Raw genomic sequence first — 19,338 nt, forward strand, 5'->3', positions numbered from 1 at the left:
GTCCAAAATCTGTTCTTAACATCTGTGTCTCTTTTGCTGTCTTGCATATAGGGTTATCATTACCATCTTTCTAAATTCCATATATATGCACTAATATACTATATTGGTGTTTTTCTTTCTGACTTACTTCACTCTGTATAATAGGCTCTAATTTCATCCACCTCATTAGAACTGATTCAAATGTATTCTTTTAAATAGCTGAGTAATATTCCATTGTGTACATATACCACAGCTTTCTTATCCATTCATCTGCCAATGGACATCTAGGTTGCTTCTGTGTCCTAGCTATTGTAAACAGAGCTGCGATGAACATTGGGGTACACATGTCTCTTTCAATTCTGGATTCCTCAGTGTGTATGCCCAGCAGTGGATTGCTGGGTCATATGGCCTTTCTATTTCCAGTTTTTTTAAGGAATCTCCACATTGGTCTCCATAGTGGCTGTATGAGTTTGCATTCCCACCAACAGTGTAAGAGGGTTCCCTTTTCTCCACACCTTGTCCAGCACTTAATGTTTGTAGACTTTTTGATAGCAGCCATTCTAACCAGCATGAGATGGTACATCATTGTGGTTTTAATTTTCACTTCTCTGATAATGAGTGATGTTGAGCATCTTTTCATGTGTCTGTTAGCCATCTGTATGTCTTCTTTGGAGAAATGTCTGTTTAGTTCTTTGGCCCATTTTTTTATTTTTCTGGAATTCAGCTGTAGGAGTTGCTTGTATATTTTTGAGATTAATTCTTTGTCAGTTTATTCAGAGTCGGACATGACTGAGCAACTGAACTGAACTGAACTGAATATTTTCTCCCATTCTGAAGGCTATCTTTTCAGCTTTCTTTTCACCTTTTTCACTGGGCAAAAGCTTTTAATTAGGTCTCATTTGTTTTGTTTTGTGTGTGTGTGTGTGTGTGTGTGTGTGTGTGTGTTTGCTTTTATTTCCATTACTCTGGGAGGTGGGTCACTGAGGATCCTGCTGTGATTTATGTCAGAAAGTGTTTTGCCTATGTTTTTCTTTAGGAGTTTTATAGTTTCTGGTCTTACGTTTAGATCTTTAATCCATTTTGAGTTTATTTTTGTGTATGGTATTAGAAAGTGTTCTAGTTTCATTCTTTTACAAGTGGTTGACCAGTTTTCCCAGCACCACTTGTTAAAGAGATTGTCCTTTCTCCATTGTAATTTTTGCCTCCATTGTCAAAGATAAGGTGTCCATAGGTGCATGGCTTTATCTCTGGACTTTCTAGTTTGTTCCATTGATCTATATTTCTGTCTTTGTGCAAGTACCATACTGTCTTCATGACTGTAGCTTGGTAGTATAGTCTGAAGTCAGGCAGGTTGATTCCTCCAGTTCCATTCTTTTTTCTCAAAATTGCTTTGGCTATTCGAGGTTTTTTGTATTTCCATACAAATGGTGAAATTATTTGTCCTAGTTCTCTGAAAGATACTATTGGTAACTTGATAGGGATTGCATTGAATCTATAGATTGCTTTGGGTAGTATACTCATTTTCACTATATTGATTCTTCCAATCCATGAACACGGTATATTTCTCCATCTATTTGTGTCCTCTTTGATTTCTTTCACCAGTGTTTTATAGTTTTCTATATATAGGTCTTTTGCTTCTTTAGGTAGATTTATTCCCAAGTATTTTATTCTTTTCATCACAATGGTGAATGGAATTTTTTCCTTAATTTCTCTTTCTGTTTTCTCTTTGTTAATGTATAGGAATGCAAGGGATTTCTGTGTGCTAATTTTATATCCTGCAACTTTACTATATTCATTGATTAGCTCTAGCAAATTTCTGCTGGTGTCTTTAGGGTTTTCAATAAAGAGGATCATGCCATCTGCAAACAGTGAGAGTTTTACTTCTTCTTTTCCAACCTGGATTCTTTTTATTTCTTTTCTTTCTCTGATCGCTGTGGCTAAAACTTTCAAAACTATGTTGAGTAGGACTGGTGAGAGTGGGCACCCTTGTCTTGTTCCTGACTTTAGGGGAAATGCTTTCAATTTTTCACCATTGAGGATAATGTTTGCTGTGGGTTTATCATATATGGCTTTTATTACATTGAAGTATATTTCTTCTATGCTTGCTTTCTGGAGGGTTTTTATCATAAATGGATGTTGAATTTTGTCAAAGGCTTTCTCTGCATCTATTGAGATAGTCATGTGGTTTTTATCTCAGTTTGTTTATATGGTGTATTACATTGATTGATTTTTGAATATTAAAAAATTCTTGCATCCTTTGGATAAAGCCCACTTGGTCATGATGTATGATTTTTTTCAATATGTTGCTGGATTCTCTTTGCTAGGATTTTGTTAAGGATATTTGCATCTATGTTCATCAGTGATATTGGCCTGTAGATTTCTTTTTTTATGTGGCATCTTTGTCTGGCTTTGGTATTAGGGTGATGGTGGCCTCATAGAATGAGTTTGGCAGCCCACCTTCCTCTGTAACTTTCTGGAAGAGTTTGAGTAGGGTAGGTGTTAGCTTTTCTCTAAATTTTTGGTAGAATTCACCTGTGAAGCCATCTGGTTCTGGACTTTTGTTTGTTGGAAGATTTTTGATTACAGTTTTGATTTCCGTGCTTGTGATGGGTCTGTTAAGATTTCCTATTTCTTCCTGGTTCAGTTTTGGAAAGTTATACTTTTCTAAGAATTCGTCCATTTCTTCCAAGTTGTCAATTTTATTGGCATATAGTTGCTGATAGTAGTCTCTTATGATCCTTTGTATTTCTGTGTCATCTGTTGTGATTTCTCCATTTTCATTTCTAATTTTGTTGATTTGATTGTAGAGTTAGGTTATTTATTTGACTTTTTTCTTGTTTCTTAAGGTAATCATGTATTCCTATGATCCTTCCCCTTAACATTGTTTTTACAGTGTCCCATAGGTTTGGGGTTGTTGTGTTTTAATTTTCATTCATTTCTATGCATATTTTTATTTCTTTTTTGATTTCTTCTGTGATTTGTTGGTTATTCAGCAGCATGTTGTTCAGCCTCCATATATTTGAATTTTTAAGAGTTTTTCTCGTGTGATTGACATCTAATCTTTCTGCATTGTGGTCAGAAAAGATGGTTGGAATGATTTAAATTTTTTTGAATTTACCAAGGCTAGATTTATGTCCCGGGCTGTGATCTATCCTGGAGAAAGTTCCATGTGCACTTGAGAAAAAGGTGAAATTCATTATTTTGGGGTGAAATGCCCTATAGATATCAATTAGATCTAACTGGCCCATTGTATCATTTAAAGTTTGTGTTTCCTTGTTAATTTTTTGTTTAGTTGATCTATCCATAGGTGTGAATGGTGTATTAAAGTGTCCCAATATAATTGTGTTATTGTTAATTTCCCCTTTCATACTTGTTAGCATTTACCTTACATATTGCAGTGCTCCTATGTTGGGTGCATATATATTTATAATTGCTATATCCTCTTCTTGGATTTATCCTTTGATCATTATGGAGTGTCTTTCTTTGTCTCTTTTCACAGCCTTTATTTTAAGGTCTATTTTATCTGATATGAGTATTGCTACTCCTGCTTTCTTTTGGTCTCTATTTGCATGGAATATCTTTTTCCAGCCCTTCCTTTTCAGTCTGTATGTGTCTTGTTTTGAAGTGGGTCTCTTATAGACAACATATATAGGGGTCTTGTTTTTGTATCCAATCAGCAAGTCTTTGTCTCTTGATTGGGGCATTCAACCCATTTACATTTAAGGTAATTATTGATAAGTATGATCCCACTGCCATTTACTTTGTTGTTTTGGGTTTGAGTTTATACACCCTTTCTGTGTTTCCTGTCTAGAGAAGATACTTTAGCATTTGTTGGAGAGCTGGTTTGGTGGTGCTGAAGTCTATCAGCTTTTGCTTGTCTGTAAAGCTTTTGATTTCTCCTTCATATTTGAATGAGATCCTTGCTGGGTACAGTAATCTGGGTTGTATGTCTTTGTCTTTCATCACTTTAAGTATGTCCTGCCGATCCTTCTGGCCTGAAGAGTTTCTATTGAAAGATCAGCTGTTATCCTTATGGGAATCCCCTTGTGTGCTATTTATTGCTTTTCCCTTGCTGCTTTTAATATTCGTTCTTTGTGTTTGATCTTTGTTAATTTGATTAATATGTGTCTTGGGGTGTTTTGCCTTGGGTTTATCCTGTTTGGGACTCTCTGGGTTTCTTGGACTTGTGTGACTATTTCCTTCCCCATTTTAGGGAAGTTTTCAACTATTATCTCCTCAAGTATTTTCTCATGGTCTTTCTTTTTGTCTTCCTCTTCTGGGACTCCTATGATTCGAATGTTGGGGCGTTTGACACTGTCCCAGAGGTCTCTGAGGTTTTCCTCATTTCTTTTAATTCTTTTTTCCTCTCTGCTTCATTTATTTCTACCCTTTTATCTTCTACCTCACTTATCCTATCTTTTGCCTTCATTATTCTACCATTGGTTTCCTCCAGAGTGTTTTTTTATCTCATTTGTTGCATTATTCATTATATATTGACTCTTTTTAATTTCTTCTGGGTTCTTGTTAAACCTTTCTTGCATCTCCTCAGTCCTTGTCTACAGGCTATTTATTTGTAACTCCATTTTGTTTTCAAGATTTTGGATCATTTTCACTATCATTATTTGGAATTCTTTATCAGGTAGATTCCCTATCTCTTCCTCTTTTGTTTGGTTTGGTGGGCATTCATCCTGTTCCTTTACCTGCTGGGTATTTCTCTGCCTTTTCATCTTGTTTATATTTCTGGGTTTGGGGTGGCCTTTCCGTATTCTTGAAGTTTGTGGTTCCTCTTTATTGTGGAGGTTCCTCACTGTGGGTGGGGTTGGACAGGTGGCTTGTCAAGGTTTCCTGGTTAGGGAAGCTTGTGTCAGTGTTCTGGTAGGTGGAGCTGGATTGCTTCTCTCTGAAGTGCAATGAAGTGTCCAGTAGTGAGTTTTGAGATGTCGATGGGTTTGGTGTGACTTTGGGCAGCCTGTATATTAAGGCTCAGGGCTTTGTTCCTGTGTTGCTGGAGAATTTGTGTGGTATGTCTTGCTCTGGAACTTGTTGGCTCTTGGGTGGTGTTTGGTGTCAGTGTAGGTATGGAGGCTTTTGATGATCTTTTATTGATTAATGTTCCCTGGAGTCAGGAGTTCTCTGGTGTTCTCAGGTTTTTGGACTTAAGCCTCCTGCCTCTGGTTTTCAGTCTTGTTCTTACATTGGCCTCAAGACATCTCCATCTCTTTTGAAGACAGTGGGCTGCCTTTCTGGGTGCCTGACGTCTTCTGCTGGCATTCAGAAGTTGTTTTGTGGAATTTGCTCAGCACTCAAATGTTCTTTCGATGAATTTGTGGGGGAGAAAGTGGTCTCCCCATCCTATTCCTCTGCCATCTTGGGGCCACCCCCCACCAAAGACAGAAATTTTAAATGATACGGACATCAATGGAAAACAGTATGGAAAGTCCTCAAATTTTTAAAACTAACATGCTGCTGCTGCTTAGTTGTGTCCAATTCTGTGTGACCTTCCAGGCTTCTCTGTCCATGGAATTCTCTTCTAGTACTGGACTGTATTTTCATGCCTTCCTCTAGGGGATCTTCCTAACCCAGGTATTGTACCCAGGTCTCCTGCACTGCAGGCAGATTATTTACTGCTGAACCACTCAAGAAAACCTAAAACTGACATACACTCCAGCAAAATTGAAATCTGATCTACACTCTCATGTTCACTGCAGCATTATTTGCAATTCTAAGATATGGAAACAATCTAACTGTCCACCAGTAGATGAAGAAGATGTGTGTATATATACTGCTGCTGCTAAGTTGCTTCAGTTGTGTCCGACTCTGTGCGACCCCAAAGATGGCAGCCACGAGGCTCCCCCATCCCTGGGATTCTCCAGGCAAGAACACTGGAGTGGGTTGCCATTTCCTTCTCCAATGCATGAAAGTGAAAAGTGAAAGTGAAGTCGCTGAGTTTTGTCCGACTCTTAGCAACCCCATGGACTGCGGCCCACCAGGCTCCTCCGTCCATGGGATTTTCCAGGCAAGAGTGCTGGAGTGAGGTGCCATTGCCTTCTCCGTGTATATATACAATGGAGCATTATTCAGAAGGAAAACCTGCCCATTTGTGACAAGGAGGATAGACCTTGAAAGCATTATGCTAAGTGAAATAATTTAGAGAAAGAAAGATGTAGATGGCCCTGTTTCCAGATTTGTATCCTCAGATTCAATTAATCGTAATAAAAAATATTCACAATGGAAAAATCCAAGAAACAAATCTTAAATTTGCTGCTCACCAGCAACTATTTACATAGCATTTACATTGTATTAGGGTTTATAGTAATCTAGAGATGATTTAAACCAAACAGGAGAAGATGAATAGGTTACATGCAAATAGGACACCATTTTCAATGAAGGATTTGAGCATCTCAAGATTTTGGTGTCTGTAGGGAGTCCTAGAACCAATGCCTGACACAGACATTGATGAAAACTCTACTGTATGATATCACTTATATGTGGAATCCAAAAAATGACAAACTCAAAAGAAAAGGAATACAGTGGTGGTTATCATGAGATATAGCAATGGGAGAAATGGGAGATGTTGGTCAAATGGTTGTTATAAAATTAACAAGTTGAGGATCTAATATACAGTATGGTGATTAGAGCTAACAGTACTGCATCACACACTTGAATGCTGCCTAGAGAGTAGATCTTAAATGTTCTCACCATAGGAAAAAAAAATGGCAACTATGAGATGAGGTGGTAACCTAATACTATAGTGATCATGGTTTCCTAAGTTATGAGTGTATCAAGTCAACTATGTTGTACACCTCAAACTGATGCAGTATTACGTGTTAATCATATCTCAATAAAGCTGGGGATCTTATTTATCTTTAAAGACTTTATTGAATTTCTTACAATTTTCTTTTTACCTTTAATGTTTTGGTTTTTTGGCTGCAAGGCATGTGGGATCTTATCTACCCAACCTGGGATTGAACCCACACCCCCTTAATTAGAACATGAAGTCTTAAGCACTTAACCACAGGACTTAACCAGGGAAGTCCTGAGAATTTTTATTTATTTAAGAATTTTAAATGGCACAGTTTGGAAATTGTTTTATTGTGTCTTCTAATGTTACACATGCACATTTGTTAAGACCTAGTATCCCACTCCAAGTCCAATGAACACATGTATAAGAATGTTCATAGTAGCTTTATTCATAACAGCAGAAAGCTGAAAACAATGCCCATGTCCTCCAACTGATAAAGAAAACATGGCCCATCCTTACTATGGAATGTTACCTTGCAATAAAAAGAAACAAAGCATTGATACATGCCACATGGGTGAATCGTAAATACATTGCTAAGTGAAAGAAGCCAGACTCTAGGGATAGAGAATAGATCAGTGTTTCTCAGGGGGTGAGGTGAAAGGCTTTTGTTTACCAACAGCAGTGATGGTTACACTACTCTAGGAATTTGTCAAAACTCAAGGCTGTACACCAAGTACAGAAAACTTTGCTATTTGTATTTTATAAGTTTACATACCATTTTAAGATGAAGCAGAGGGTAGCTAAGCATATATATTATTTGCATAAATATATATGAAATGATAAATAAAAAATATTTTAAAAGATGAAAAAACTGGGAAAACCAAGGACATATGGAGAACCAATTTTTTCCCTGTACATTTTTTACGTGAGTGGATGTATTTCATGTCAAAATATTACATTTAAAGATTTAGGCATCAGTCATCAAAGGTTCTCATCTAGTAAACCTACAGGGATTCTCCAGGTGATCTGATGCAGCTAGGGCTGAGATAGACCTTGAAAAATCACTCCCTTCGAAGACAAGGCATGACTTCTGAAGACAAGCTGACCAAATTTACCCCCACTCCAACCACTCATCAACTGAGTGACCTTGAGCAAATGAGTTAATCTTCCTAATCCATAAGACTGGTGTGAGGATGAAATTTGGTCTTTACCTTGGGGAGCTGAAGTGTCATCATCTTCTTGCTTCCAGTGGTCTATCTCTGTTAATAGGACCAAAAGCATCAGTGTCTGTTGTTGGGGGCCAGCGTGAGGCACTCCACCCGTGGCAAAGGTCATGAGGAAGGAGGCTCGACATACACAAAGGCAGGATGGAACCTCAGGAGTCCCCCTGGAAATCCTCGAGCATCTACCCCCATAACCAGAGCCTGCCTACTTTGCTACTTTGTGCTCTCACCTACACCTCTGACTTTATGCAGGGCTGTCCCCCACCACCTCTTTCGGAGAAGGAGTTAACTTAGTGCTCCAGTTAATAAAAACTCCTGGGCGTGACAAGAGTGTTTTAACCTACAAACTCCTCTGAAGGTTCTCTGATTGCTCACAGCCTCCCAACCATGAGAGGCACGAGATGCTTTAAACCTTCTAAAAACAGGTTCCTTAGAAAAGTTAGAAAACCATTAGTATAAGTATAGTGGGCTGATTAGAAATTGTATTGGTGAAAGGTTTTTCATTTGTTGAGCCAATGTTTGTTGCTAAGTCTCCACATCCCCTGCCCTTACACACATTAATGAGTATATAGAAGAAATAAGTATTAACCTTTGATATTAATCACATTATACCTTAGGCTAAGTAAATTCTTTACTTAATTAAAACCCACTACACCCTCACCCTATAGGAATGTAACTTTATTTGGGTGGCGTCTGTTTTAAGAATAATCACCCCTGGAGAAATAAGTGTCCTAGTTGACTGACCGCTGTCACAAGGAGAGGGTCGTAAATTGTCAGCAGGTCCCCTGGCCAGAAGATGATGTAACATCCCTAAGACCTCTCTATACATTTGTATGAAGCACCTGACTTTGATAAAAGTCAGGACTGCTGACCCCGTGTGACTTTTGCATAACATCTCAGTGTATAAAAGTAGACCATGGAAAATAAAAAATTGGGATCAGTTCCTTGAAAGACTGGTCTCCCCATGTCGCTCTCTCTCTCAAACTCTGGCTGAGTCTCCATCTGGAGTGCGGAGCCCGCCATGCTTACTAATTATGCCTGGGATTCTAAGATCTGACCGGGGAGGCCTCAGTGTCTCCTCTCCTTCGTGAGAACGGAAGGACGCCTGCGGCCTACGTAAGTGGTGCAAACTTCTTGTCTTGAAGTTTTATTGGTCTCCTGTGTAAACCAAGCTACTCAGCCTCTTTTCTCCACTGAACTTTCCTGCTGAGCTATCCTCATTATATTACTCTTTACATCTCTAATTAATATCTAATTGAAGCTATTGTATCCTGATCCTCACCAACGCCGTCCCCGCTTCGAACTCCCTGGATCAGCCAGGGCTGGACCCCGGCAGTCTGTGGAGTCACCAAGCCTTATGTGTTGTATAAAAAGCGTCTAACTACACCCACATCTTACATGAATGCATGTGTATCTATTGTTTGTTGTTGTTCACTTACCAAGCCATGTCCAATTCTTCACAACCCATGGACTACAAGCATGCCAGACTTCCCTGTCCCTCATCATCTCCCTGAGTTTGCCAAAGTTCATGTCCATTGCATCAGTGATGCCACCCAGCCATCTCATTCTCTGTTGCCCTCTTCTTCAATCTTCCCCAGCATCAGTGTCTTTTCCAATGAATCAGCTCATTGCATCAGGTAGTCAAAGTATTGGAGCTTCAGCTTCAGCATGAGTCAACGAGTATTTAGGGTTATTTCCTTTAGGATTGACTAGTTTCATATCCTTGCCATCCGAGAGACTCTCAAGGGTCTTCTCCAGCAGCACAGTTGGAAAACATCAATTTTTCAGCACTTTTTCTTCTTTATCATCTAATTTGCACAACTTTACTACTGGAAAAACCATAGCCTTGACTATACATACCTTTGTTAGCAAAGTAATGTCTTTGCTTTGCAACTCAACATGCTGTCTAGGTTTGTCATAGCTTTCCTGCCAAGAAGCAATTGTCTTGCAATATCATGCCTGCAGTCACCATCCACAGGGATTTAGGAACCCAAGAAGAGGAAATCTGTCACTGCTTCCACATTTTCCCCATCTATTTGGCAGAAAGTGATGGGACTGAATGCCATGATCTTAGCTTTTTTAATATTTAGTTTTAAGCCAGATTTTTCACTCTCCTCTTTCACCTTCATCAAGAGGTTCTTTAGTTCCTCTTTGCTTTCTGCCATTAGAGTGGTATCATTCTCAAAGGAACATTTCATGCAAAGATGGGCTCGATAAAGGACAGAAATGGTATGGACCTAACAGAAGCAGAAGATATTAAGAAGAGATGGCAAGAATACACAGAAGAACTCTACAAAAAAGATCTTCACGACCCAGATAATCACGATGGTGTGATCACTGACCTAGAGCCAGACATCCTGGAACGTGAAGTCAAGTGGGCCTTAGAAAGCATCACTACGAACAAAGCTAGTGGAGGTGATGGAATTCCAGTTGAGCTATTCCACATCCTGAAAGATGATGCTGTGAAAGTGCTGCACTCAATATGCCAGCAAATTTGGAAAACTCAGCAGTGGCCACAGGACTGGAAAAGGTCAGTTTTCATTCCAATCCCAAAGAAAGGCAATGCCAAAGAATGCTCAAACTACTGCATAATTGCACTCATCTCACACGCTAGTAAAGTAATGCTCAAAATTCTCCAAGCCAGGCTTCAGCGATATGTGAACCGTGAACTTCCTGATGTTCAAGCTGGTTTTAGAAAAGGCAGAGGAACCAGAGATCAAATTGACAACATCCACTGGATCATGGAAAAAGCAAGAGAGTTCCAGAAAAACACAGATTTCTGCTTTATTGACTATGCCAAAGCCTTTGACTGTGTGGATCACAATAAACTGTGGAAAATTCTGAAAGAGATGGGAATACCACACCACCTGATCTCCCTCTTGAGAAATCTGTATGCAGGTCAGGAAGCAACAGTTAGAACTGGACATGGAACAACAGACTGGTTCCAAATAGGAAAAGGAGTTCGTCAAGGCTGTATATTGTCACCCTGTTTATTTAACTTATATGCAGAGTACATCAGGAGAAACGCTGGACTGGAAGAAGCACAAACTGGAATCAAGATTGCTGGGAGAAATATCAATAACCTCAGGTATGCAGATGACACCACCCTTATAGCAGAAAGTGAAGAGGAACTCAAAAGCCTCTTGATGAAAGTGAAAGTGGAGAGTGAAAAAATTGGCTTAAAGCTCAACATTCAGAAAACGAAGATCATGGCATCTGGTCCCATCACTTCATGGGAAATAGATGGGGAAACAGTGGAAACAGTGTCAGACTTTATTTTTCTGTGCTCCAAAATCACTACAGATGGTGACTGCAGCCATGAAATTAAAAGATGCTTACTCCTTGGAAGGAAAGTTATGACCAACCTAGACAGCATATTGAAAAGCAGAGACATTACTTTGCCAACAAAGGTTCGTCTAGTCAAGGCTATGGTTTTTCCTGTGGTCATGTATGGATGTGAGAGTTGGACTGTGAAGAAGGCTGAGCGCCAAAGAATTGATGCTTTTGAACTGTGGTGTTGGAGAAGACTCTTGAGAGTCCCTTGGACTGCAAGGAGATCCAACCAGTCCATTCTGAAGGAGATCAGCCCTGGGATTTCTTTGGAAGGAATGATACTAAAGCTGAAACTCCAGTACTCTGGCCACCTCATGCGAAGAGTTGACTCATTGGAAAAGACTCTGATGCTGGGAGGGATTGGGGGCAGGAGGAGAAGGGGACGACAGAGGATGAGATGTCTGGATGGCATCACTGACTCGATGGATGTGAGTCTGAGTGAACTCCGGGAGTTGGTGATGGACAGGGAGGCCTGGCGTGCTGCGATTCATGGGGTAGCAAAGAATCGGACATGACTGAGCAACTGATCTGATCTGATCTGATCTGAGTATGATCTTCATGCTAAAATTTTAGGCTCCATTAAAAGCCTGGAGATTACATGGATATCCAAAAATGGATATCCACTTCAAGCTCTGGGATACTGTGTATTAATATTATGCTTCCCACAGGTCAATTATATATTCACAACAACCACCTCTCTCCATCCTTCCTTTCTCTCTCTCTTCTCCTTTCCTCCTAGTTCTTAATTTATTCCCTGCTGTCTTCCTGACCTAATTATATCTCAAATGCACCCAAATATCTACTCTACTCACCAATACTCAGGGTCTCATCTGAGGCACTTTTTTCCACCCTCGATTTTGTCCCTCTTAGCCTAAACTCCAGGCCTGCCCATGTACACTGGAAGTGTCCTGACTTGAAACTATGCCTCCACCAGGCTGGGAGCTCCTGGAAGGCAAAGACTGGGGGCGTCTGGGACCTTCCTGAATCTCCAGGACAACAAAGAAGCTGGAAGGAATTGGAGATGGTATAGAACTGGGGATAGGGAGGCAGGGTGGCAGTGTTTACTAAATGGGGACTGGGTGGAGAAAGATGGGGGTGTCCCTGGACAAGAGTTGAATACCTTATTCCCTCAATGATCCTTCTGAATCCTGGACTAAATAATATGAGGAACTAGAGGGGAAAGGAAATGAGGAAACACAGAGTGAAGATGTTTGAAAACATGTGATTTCAGAGAGAAAATTAAGGGAGTGGAGGGGAAGTTCACTTACTGAATATGTGCCAAGTGTCATCATCTGTCCTCAAACATTGTTGCAAATTATCTCAGAATCCAAATTTTTGTCCCAAGAGCCAGCTTGCCTTGCTATACATGCTGAGTACTAGATCTTGCCTCTGCGTTCTGTTCCTATTCCCACTAAGTGAAAGAATCGACAAAAGGATTTTCTCTCTTCCCCAACCAGGGAGCAGAGCCAAGGAGAGGGATTCAAAAAAAGGCCATGAGGTCTTGAACTCACCATTCAATCTCTTTAGACTCACGGTCCCTCAAAAGATCTTGCACTTCTTGCCGGCAGCGCTCCTGGTATTCTGGGTGCTTTGCAAGGTTGTACAGGATCCAGGAGAGACCACTGGCTGTGGTATCATGGCCTGAGTAGCATCCAGAAAGACTTGGGTCTCTGGGCTACTTCAGCACCAAAGGTGAACAGCACCCTCACAGTAAGGACCATGGGGGTATTGGTAGGGATGAGGTAGCCCAGGATCCACACACCAAGTCCCTGGGATAGAGAGACTCTGCCCTTTCCTGTATTCTGTGTGTTTTGCAAGGCTGTGTAGGACTCAGGAGAGGCCACTGGCTGTGGCATCATGGCCTGAGGGGCATCCAGAACCGCTTGGGTCTCTGGGTTACTTCAGTACTAGAGCATGGACAGCTCCCTTGCATTAAGGCCCATGGGGAGGGATGGGGTAGTCCAGGGTCAATTCAGCAAGTTCCCTCCCTTCCTCTAGCCCCAAACTGGGACCCTCACCCTCAAACATGAAGGTGTCAGCTTCAGCCCGGATATCTTCATCTGACAATCCCTTCCCATCCTCATCCTGCAGAGAAAGAAAGATCCCCAGAATCACATTAGTTCTGAGGGCCCCTGAGTCTAATGTGAAACAATCTGTAAAACTGCATATAAGAACCCAATCCCAACCTGAAGCCCTAGAAATCCTTTGCTCAGCCTGTAACTAGAGGCCATATTCCATAGGCCTCCTCCTTAACATTTTTCTCTACTGTGTTGTCCCTGGTGAGAGGAATCAGTGATCTGTAAATATTTTCATGTTTATACATGACAGGGGATTTCTGCAAAAAGTTTCTGGCAATCTGGGTTACAACCTGGGTTATAAACTATAGAACCTTTAGAATTTGCCTTCTCACCAGAGTATTTGTTTAAGCTCCAGAATAATCTTTCTTCCAGTCCCTCTCTCCCTCTCTCCATAGGGATAAAGGGGCTGATGTATCAATTGCCCTGTATAAGTTCCAAACGTCAAAATCTAGAGGTACTTGTACTGAGATCCAAGCATGGCTGATATACAAAAAAAAGCATCATGGTGCCCTAATAGGCATTTGGGAATGGGGACCCAGAGCTACAATTCTACTCAGGCTACTATTATGGCCATGAGAAATAAATGTGCTGCTCTGCTCCAGGATTCTGTATATATATATAGATAGATAGATAGATTCTGTACCTACATGTAGAGCCTATCGCAGTGGTAGACTGACTTATCAGTTTGCATTAGAATCAAATCACAGGGCCTTCACAGTTTCAGACTCAGCAGTCCCGTACAGGCTATACTGCAAATGATCATCTCTAAAACATCCCTGACCCATCCCTCCCTTCTACAAGCACCTTCCACGGCTCCCCAGGACCCTCTGCATCCCATTCAAATTATTTGATCAGATCAAAGTCCTTTCTACCTCTCGAACTCACATCCCGGAGGAACTCACCTTGGTCAGCAGAAGCACATCAATGAAGTCCAAAGTCTTGGTCTTCGCCTTGGCCTTGAGGAAGTCATCAATATTCTCCTTGGGGAGAGTGCGGCGCCGCTCCTGAATGACGGCATCTGTGAAGTCGTGCACTAGGCGGCAGGCATTGCGGAAGCGCTGCCCGTCTGAGGTGAGATAGTACAGGAAGTCCATATACAGGAAGAGTTGTTGGTTTCTTTTTGACACAAGCGCACTAAGCTCCAAGATCGCGGCGATATATTCACTGGGCTTCCTGAGGAAGAGAGCATAAGGGAGGCAACAACTTAAAACCTGAAGCCCAGAAGCTAGGATCTACCTCCCTTCAGGAATTGAGGCTCCAAGAACAAATAACCCATAGATACAGCGTGGGGATGAGCCAGAAGATGTGACTCTTCAGACTCTTCTCAACCCACATCCTATCTCAGTGAGCTGCCTCCATGCCCCAGGCACCCAGAGCACAGCTTAGATACCATGCTTCTCTCCTTTCTCTCTCACCCAGTATCTCCCCCTTCTCCTTCTCCATACTGTCCACTTGTCTCAGCCCTTATCCTTTCCCAGCTGGTGAATGGCCTAGCCCCTTCCTTAGTCTCCTTACATCCAGTGTCAACAGCATCCAGTATCTAAATGACTATTGGATTCTCTTGAGTCGGATGTCCAAGCTCAACTTTAACCAAGACCTTCATGTGCTCAAACACCTTCCATAGCTTCCAGGAAACCTCAAATAAAGTTCATATCTTCTTAGCCTGACTTCAGAATTCCCTTAAGATATTACCTTCTCATTCCTCCAACCTTTTTTTCGTGGTGTCTCCTCACAGTTGCGCATACTTTTCTCATCCTACCCTCCTTGCATTTATCAAAGGATTCTACCTACCTGGAAGGATAGCTCCTTCTCTTTGCATTTCCTGTCCTGGGTTGTCCGTCTCTGAGCCACGTCCTCCAGGAAGGCCCTTCCAATTGCCCTGCTCAGTCCTCCCTCCCCCATCTATTTCCTTGAGTCTATGACTCCTGTTCCCAGGCCCAGCGATGAAACTCACTCTTGGCAATTGCTGTCAAAACTGAAGACACATTTCTGCAGACTGTCCAGGGTCAGGAGGCTGATGTGTTCAAACATGTCCAGATGGGTGTGGCCCTCTGTGATCAGGTGCTCCCACTTGGCCTGGTCAGAGAAGGAGACAGAGCTGGGGCCCCTTCACAACCACCTGGGTGGACTACCCTAAGACCTTGCCTCTTGGTTCCAGGACCATCCCCAGGGAGCATCAGGCTTGAGTGGAAGTGTAAGCTGTTACTTGTAGAACGTGAAGTTCTCATTGCTGGAAGTCAAGAGACCTGGATTTAAATCCTGACTCAGCCTCCTGCTCTCTGTATATTCTTTATCAATTTGTGACATTAATCCAATGCTCAATAAGTCTTGCTTTCATCATCTTCATTGTTAAAAGCTGATTTGGAAACTGTCCCCTATGTTGAGAAAGGCCAAGGTCCTCCATGGGCCTTGAGTATCCCTGCATATTCTTGCTTGGTATACTAAAAAAATTGGAAGACCCTGATGTTCTTTACCTGGGCCATTTCTCAGAGTTGTGTTTGTAGTAAACAACCTTGAGGAGTGAGGTAATGTGTCCTCCTGGGAAAATATCAGGCTTGCTTCTAGTTCTAAAAGTCATAGAGTCCCTAAACCTAGTAGTTTTACCCACTGTAATACAACATACTACACGAGCAGGCACCTGTGTCATCCTCATAGAATTTGATTATTTGGAAGAAGAATACAAACCAACAGGAAGCATATGCCATTTACTGAGCCAAGAGTAATAAATTATCCTTTGTCTGTGACTCAGGACTCTCATGTCTAATGGCAGAATCCATGAAACAGTAACAAGCTCACTTGTCCATTTGCAAGTATAGAAAAATCCCAAGCACTTCGCAAAATCTTCAAACCCTTTGCAATGTGATTTTTAAGTAGATTATAATAGGGTGTGGAGCTTATTTCACCATCCTTTGATTCTGAGTTGACCTTGGACCTGCTTTGGCCAATAACCTAAGAAAAATGATTACTAGTGTGCCCCATAGGCTTCCCTGATAGTTCACTTGGTAAAGAATCCACCTGCAATGCAGGAGACCCCAGTTCGATTCCTGAGTCGGGAAGATCCACTGGAGAAGGGATAGGCTACCAACTACTGTATTCTTGGGCTTCCCTTGTGGCTCAGCTGGTAAAGAATCTGCCTGCAGTGTGGCAGACCTGGGTTGGGAAGATCCCCTGGAGAAGGAAAAGGCTACCCACTCCAGTATTCTGCCCTAGAGAATTCCATGGACTGTATAGTCCATGGGGTCACAAAGAGTCGGGCACAACTGAGTGACTTTGACTTTCAGGGTACCCCAAACCAAGACCCGAAAAGGCATTGCATTTCTGCATTGTCTGTTGTAACTTCTTTTTCAATTCTAATTTTATCAATTTGAGTCTTCCCTCTTCTTTCCTGAGAAGTCTGGCTAATGGTTTATCAATTTATTTATCTTCTCAAAGAAACACCTTAATTTTGTTGCTCTTTGGTACTTTTTTCTTCATTTCTTTTTTATTTCAGCTCCAATCTCTCTGATTTCTTTCCTTCCACTAACTTTGGGGGTTTGTTGTTCTTCCTTTCTATTTGCCTTAGGTGTAATGTTAGGTTGTTTATTTGATATTTTTCTTGTTTTTTGAGGTAGGCTTGAAAAGCACTTCTTAGAACTATTTTTGCTGCATCCCATAGATTTCGAGTTGTCATGTTTTCAGTGTCATTGGTTTTTGGGTATTTTTAAATTGTGTTTGTGTTTTTTGCAGTTTTTTCCTATAATTGATACCTAACCACATAGCATAGGGGTCAGAAAAAAATGCTTGATACAATTTCAATTTTCTTAAATTTACCAAGGCTTGATTTGTGACCCAAGATGTGATCTATCCTGGGTCACATGTGCACTTGAGGACAAAAAAAATGTATTCTGTTGCTCTTGGAAGGGTTTTCCTGTAGATATCAATTAGGTCCATCTGGAATAATGTGAAAACACAACCCTCAGAATGGCAGAAAATAATTGCAAATAAAGAAACTGACAAAGGATTAATCTCCAAAATATACAAGCAGCCGATGCAGCTCAAAATCAGAAAAACAAACAAGACAATCAAAAAATGGGCAGAGGCCCTCAAGAGAAATTTCTCCAAAGACATACAGGTGGCCAATAAACACACAAAAAAGGTGCTCAGTCTTGCTCATTGTTAGAGAAATGCAAATCAAAACTAAAGTGAGGTATTACCTCACCCCATTTAGAACTTCCATCATCGAAAAGTCTCAAGCAATAAATGCTGGAGAGTATGTGGAGAAAAGGAAACCCTCTTGCACTATCGGTGTGACTATAAATTGATACAAGCCACTGTGGAGAGCAGTATGGAGATTTCTTTAAAAACCAGGAATACTAAGCAATTATCTTGAGAAAATCATAGTTCAAAAAGTCACATATACCCTAATGTTCATTGCTGCACTATTTACAATAGCCAGGATATGGAAACAACCTAGATGCCCATTGACAGATGAATGGATGAAGAAGTTGTTGTACGTAGGTACATAGGTACAATTTACTTAGCCATCAAAAGGAACAAATGTGAATCAGTCGTACTGAGGTGGATGAATCTAGAGCTTGTTACACCGAGTGAAGTAAGTTTTATATTGGCCAAGAGAAAAACAAATATTTTGTTATATATATATATATATATATATATATATATACGGAATTTGCGTCCCTGGTGGCTCAAACATTAAAGAATCCACTTGCAATGCAAGGAGACTCAGGTTCAATCCCTGGATCAGGGAGACCCCTGGAGAAGGGAATGGCAACCCACTCCAGTATTCTTGCCTGGAGAGTTCCATGGACAGAGGAGCCTGTGGACTACAGTCCATGGGGTCATAAAGAATTGGACACAACTGAGAGACTAACACTTTCACTTTTCATAGAATCTGGAAAAATGGCACTGATAAACCTAATTGCAGGGCAGGAATGGAGATTCAGATATAGAGAACAGACTCTTGAACACAACAGGGAGAAGAGGGGGTGGAGCAAATTGAGAAAGTAGTGTTGATGCATATATTACTATTATGTGTAAAACAGATAGCTACGGGGAAGCTGCTATATATGACTAATTAGCATTGTGGTATGGCAGAAACTGACTCAACATTGTAAAGCAATTAAACTCCAACTAAAAACTAAAATAAAAATAAAAGGGCATTGCAGTTTCTTCTCAGTCTGTTGGAATATTGCTTCTGCCAGTGAACAAACCTGAAATGTCTTCTAGGGAGAGAATCACACAAAAGGAAGTCCATTTCACCTCAGTGAAACGATCCAAGATCATCTGAGAAGGGATAGGCTACCCACTCCAGTATTCTTGGGCTTCCCTGGTGGCTCAGCTGGTAAAGAATCCGCCTGCAATGTGGGAGACCTGGGTTCAATCCCTGGGTTGGGAAGATCCCCTGGAGATGGGAAAGGCTACCTACTCCAGTATTTGAGCCTGGAGAACTCCATGGACTGTATGGAGTCACAAAGAGTCAGACACAACTGAGTGACTTTCACTTTTGTGTTATTGTTTGTAAGTGATTTGTTACTCCAGAATAACTACTATACAACATTCATTATTTTCCTAAAATTTGTCTCAAGATTCCAAGGCTTCTGTGAAGAAAAAGAGAAACTAACACGTTCTGAGCACCTACTATGTGCCAGGAACATGGCTCCATTACATTATGTTGACCACTTTGCAAAGCAAGGCTCACATTATACTTATTTATCAGCCAAGGAAACTAAGGTTCAGAAGGAAGAACAATGGCCTCAAGGTCAACTGGAAGATCCAGAATTCCAGACAAGATGTTCCTGAGTCCCCGTTATCCTCAAGGCTCCAGCTGGGACCCTGGGTTCAAGAGACTCACGTGCATGATCTCTGCACTCTTGGTGAAAATCTTGATATAGGGCTTCAAGATGTTGAAGTGGAAGGCGGGTGTCAGCATGCGACGGTGGCTGCTCCACTTGTCACCGGCACTCAGCAGGAGCCCATCCCCTAG

General features: G+C 41.2%; 1 protein-coding gene across 3 annotated transcripts in view; it reads right to left on the reverse strand.

Annotated features, from left to right (window-relative positions):
• LOC133250471 (prostaglandin E2 omega-hydroxylase CYP4F21-like) overlaps positions 1 to 19,338 on the reverse strand; it is a 67,630-nt gene that overhangs the window by 27,324 nt on the left and 20,968 nt on the right. For all 3 annotated transcript variants that reach the window (XM_061421760.1, XM_061421763.1, XM_061421761.1), the window contains exons 5-9: positions 19,207 to 19,334; positions 15,310 to 15,431; positions 14,258 to 14,528; positions 13,296 to 13,362; positions 12,789 to 12,918 (exon numbers count right to left, since the gene is read on the reverse strand). In XM_061421760.1, coding sequence (XP_061277744.1) covers positions 12,789 to 12,918; positions 13,296 to 13,362; positions 14,258 to 14,528; positions 15,310 to 15,431; positions 19,207 to 19,334 — 718 coding nt within the window. The remainder of the gene's footprint in view (positions 1 to 12,788; positions 12,919 to 13,295; positions 13,363 to 14,257; positions 14,529 to 15,309; positions 15,432 to 19,206; positions 19,335 to 19,338) is intronic.

This window comes from Bos javanicus, chromosome 7, assembly GCF_032452875.1.
Source record: "Bos javanicus breed banteng chromosome 7, ARS-OSU_banteng_1.0, whole genome shotgun sequence".
NCBI lineage: Eukaryota > Metazoa > Chordata > Mammalia > Artiodactyla > Bovidae > Bos > Bos javanicus.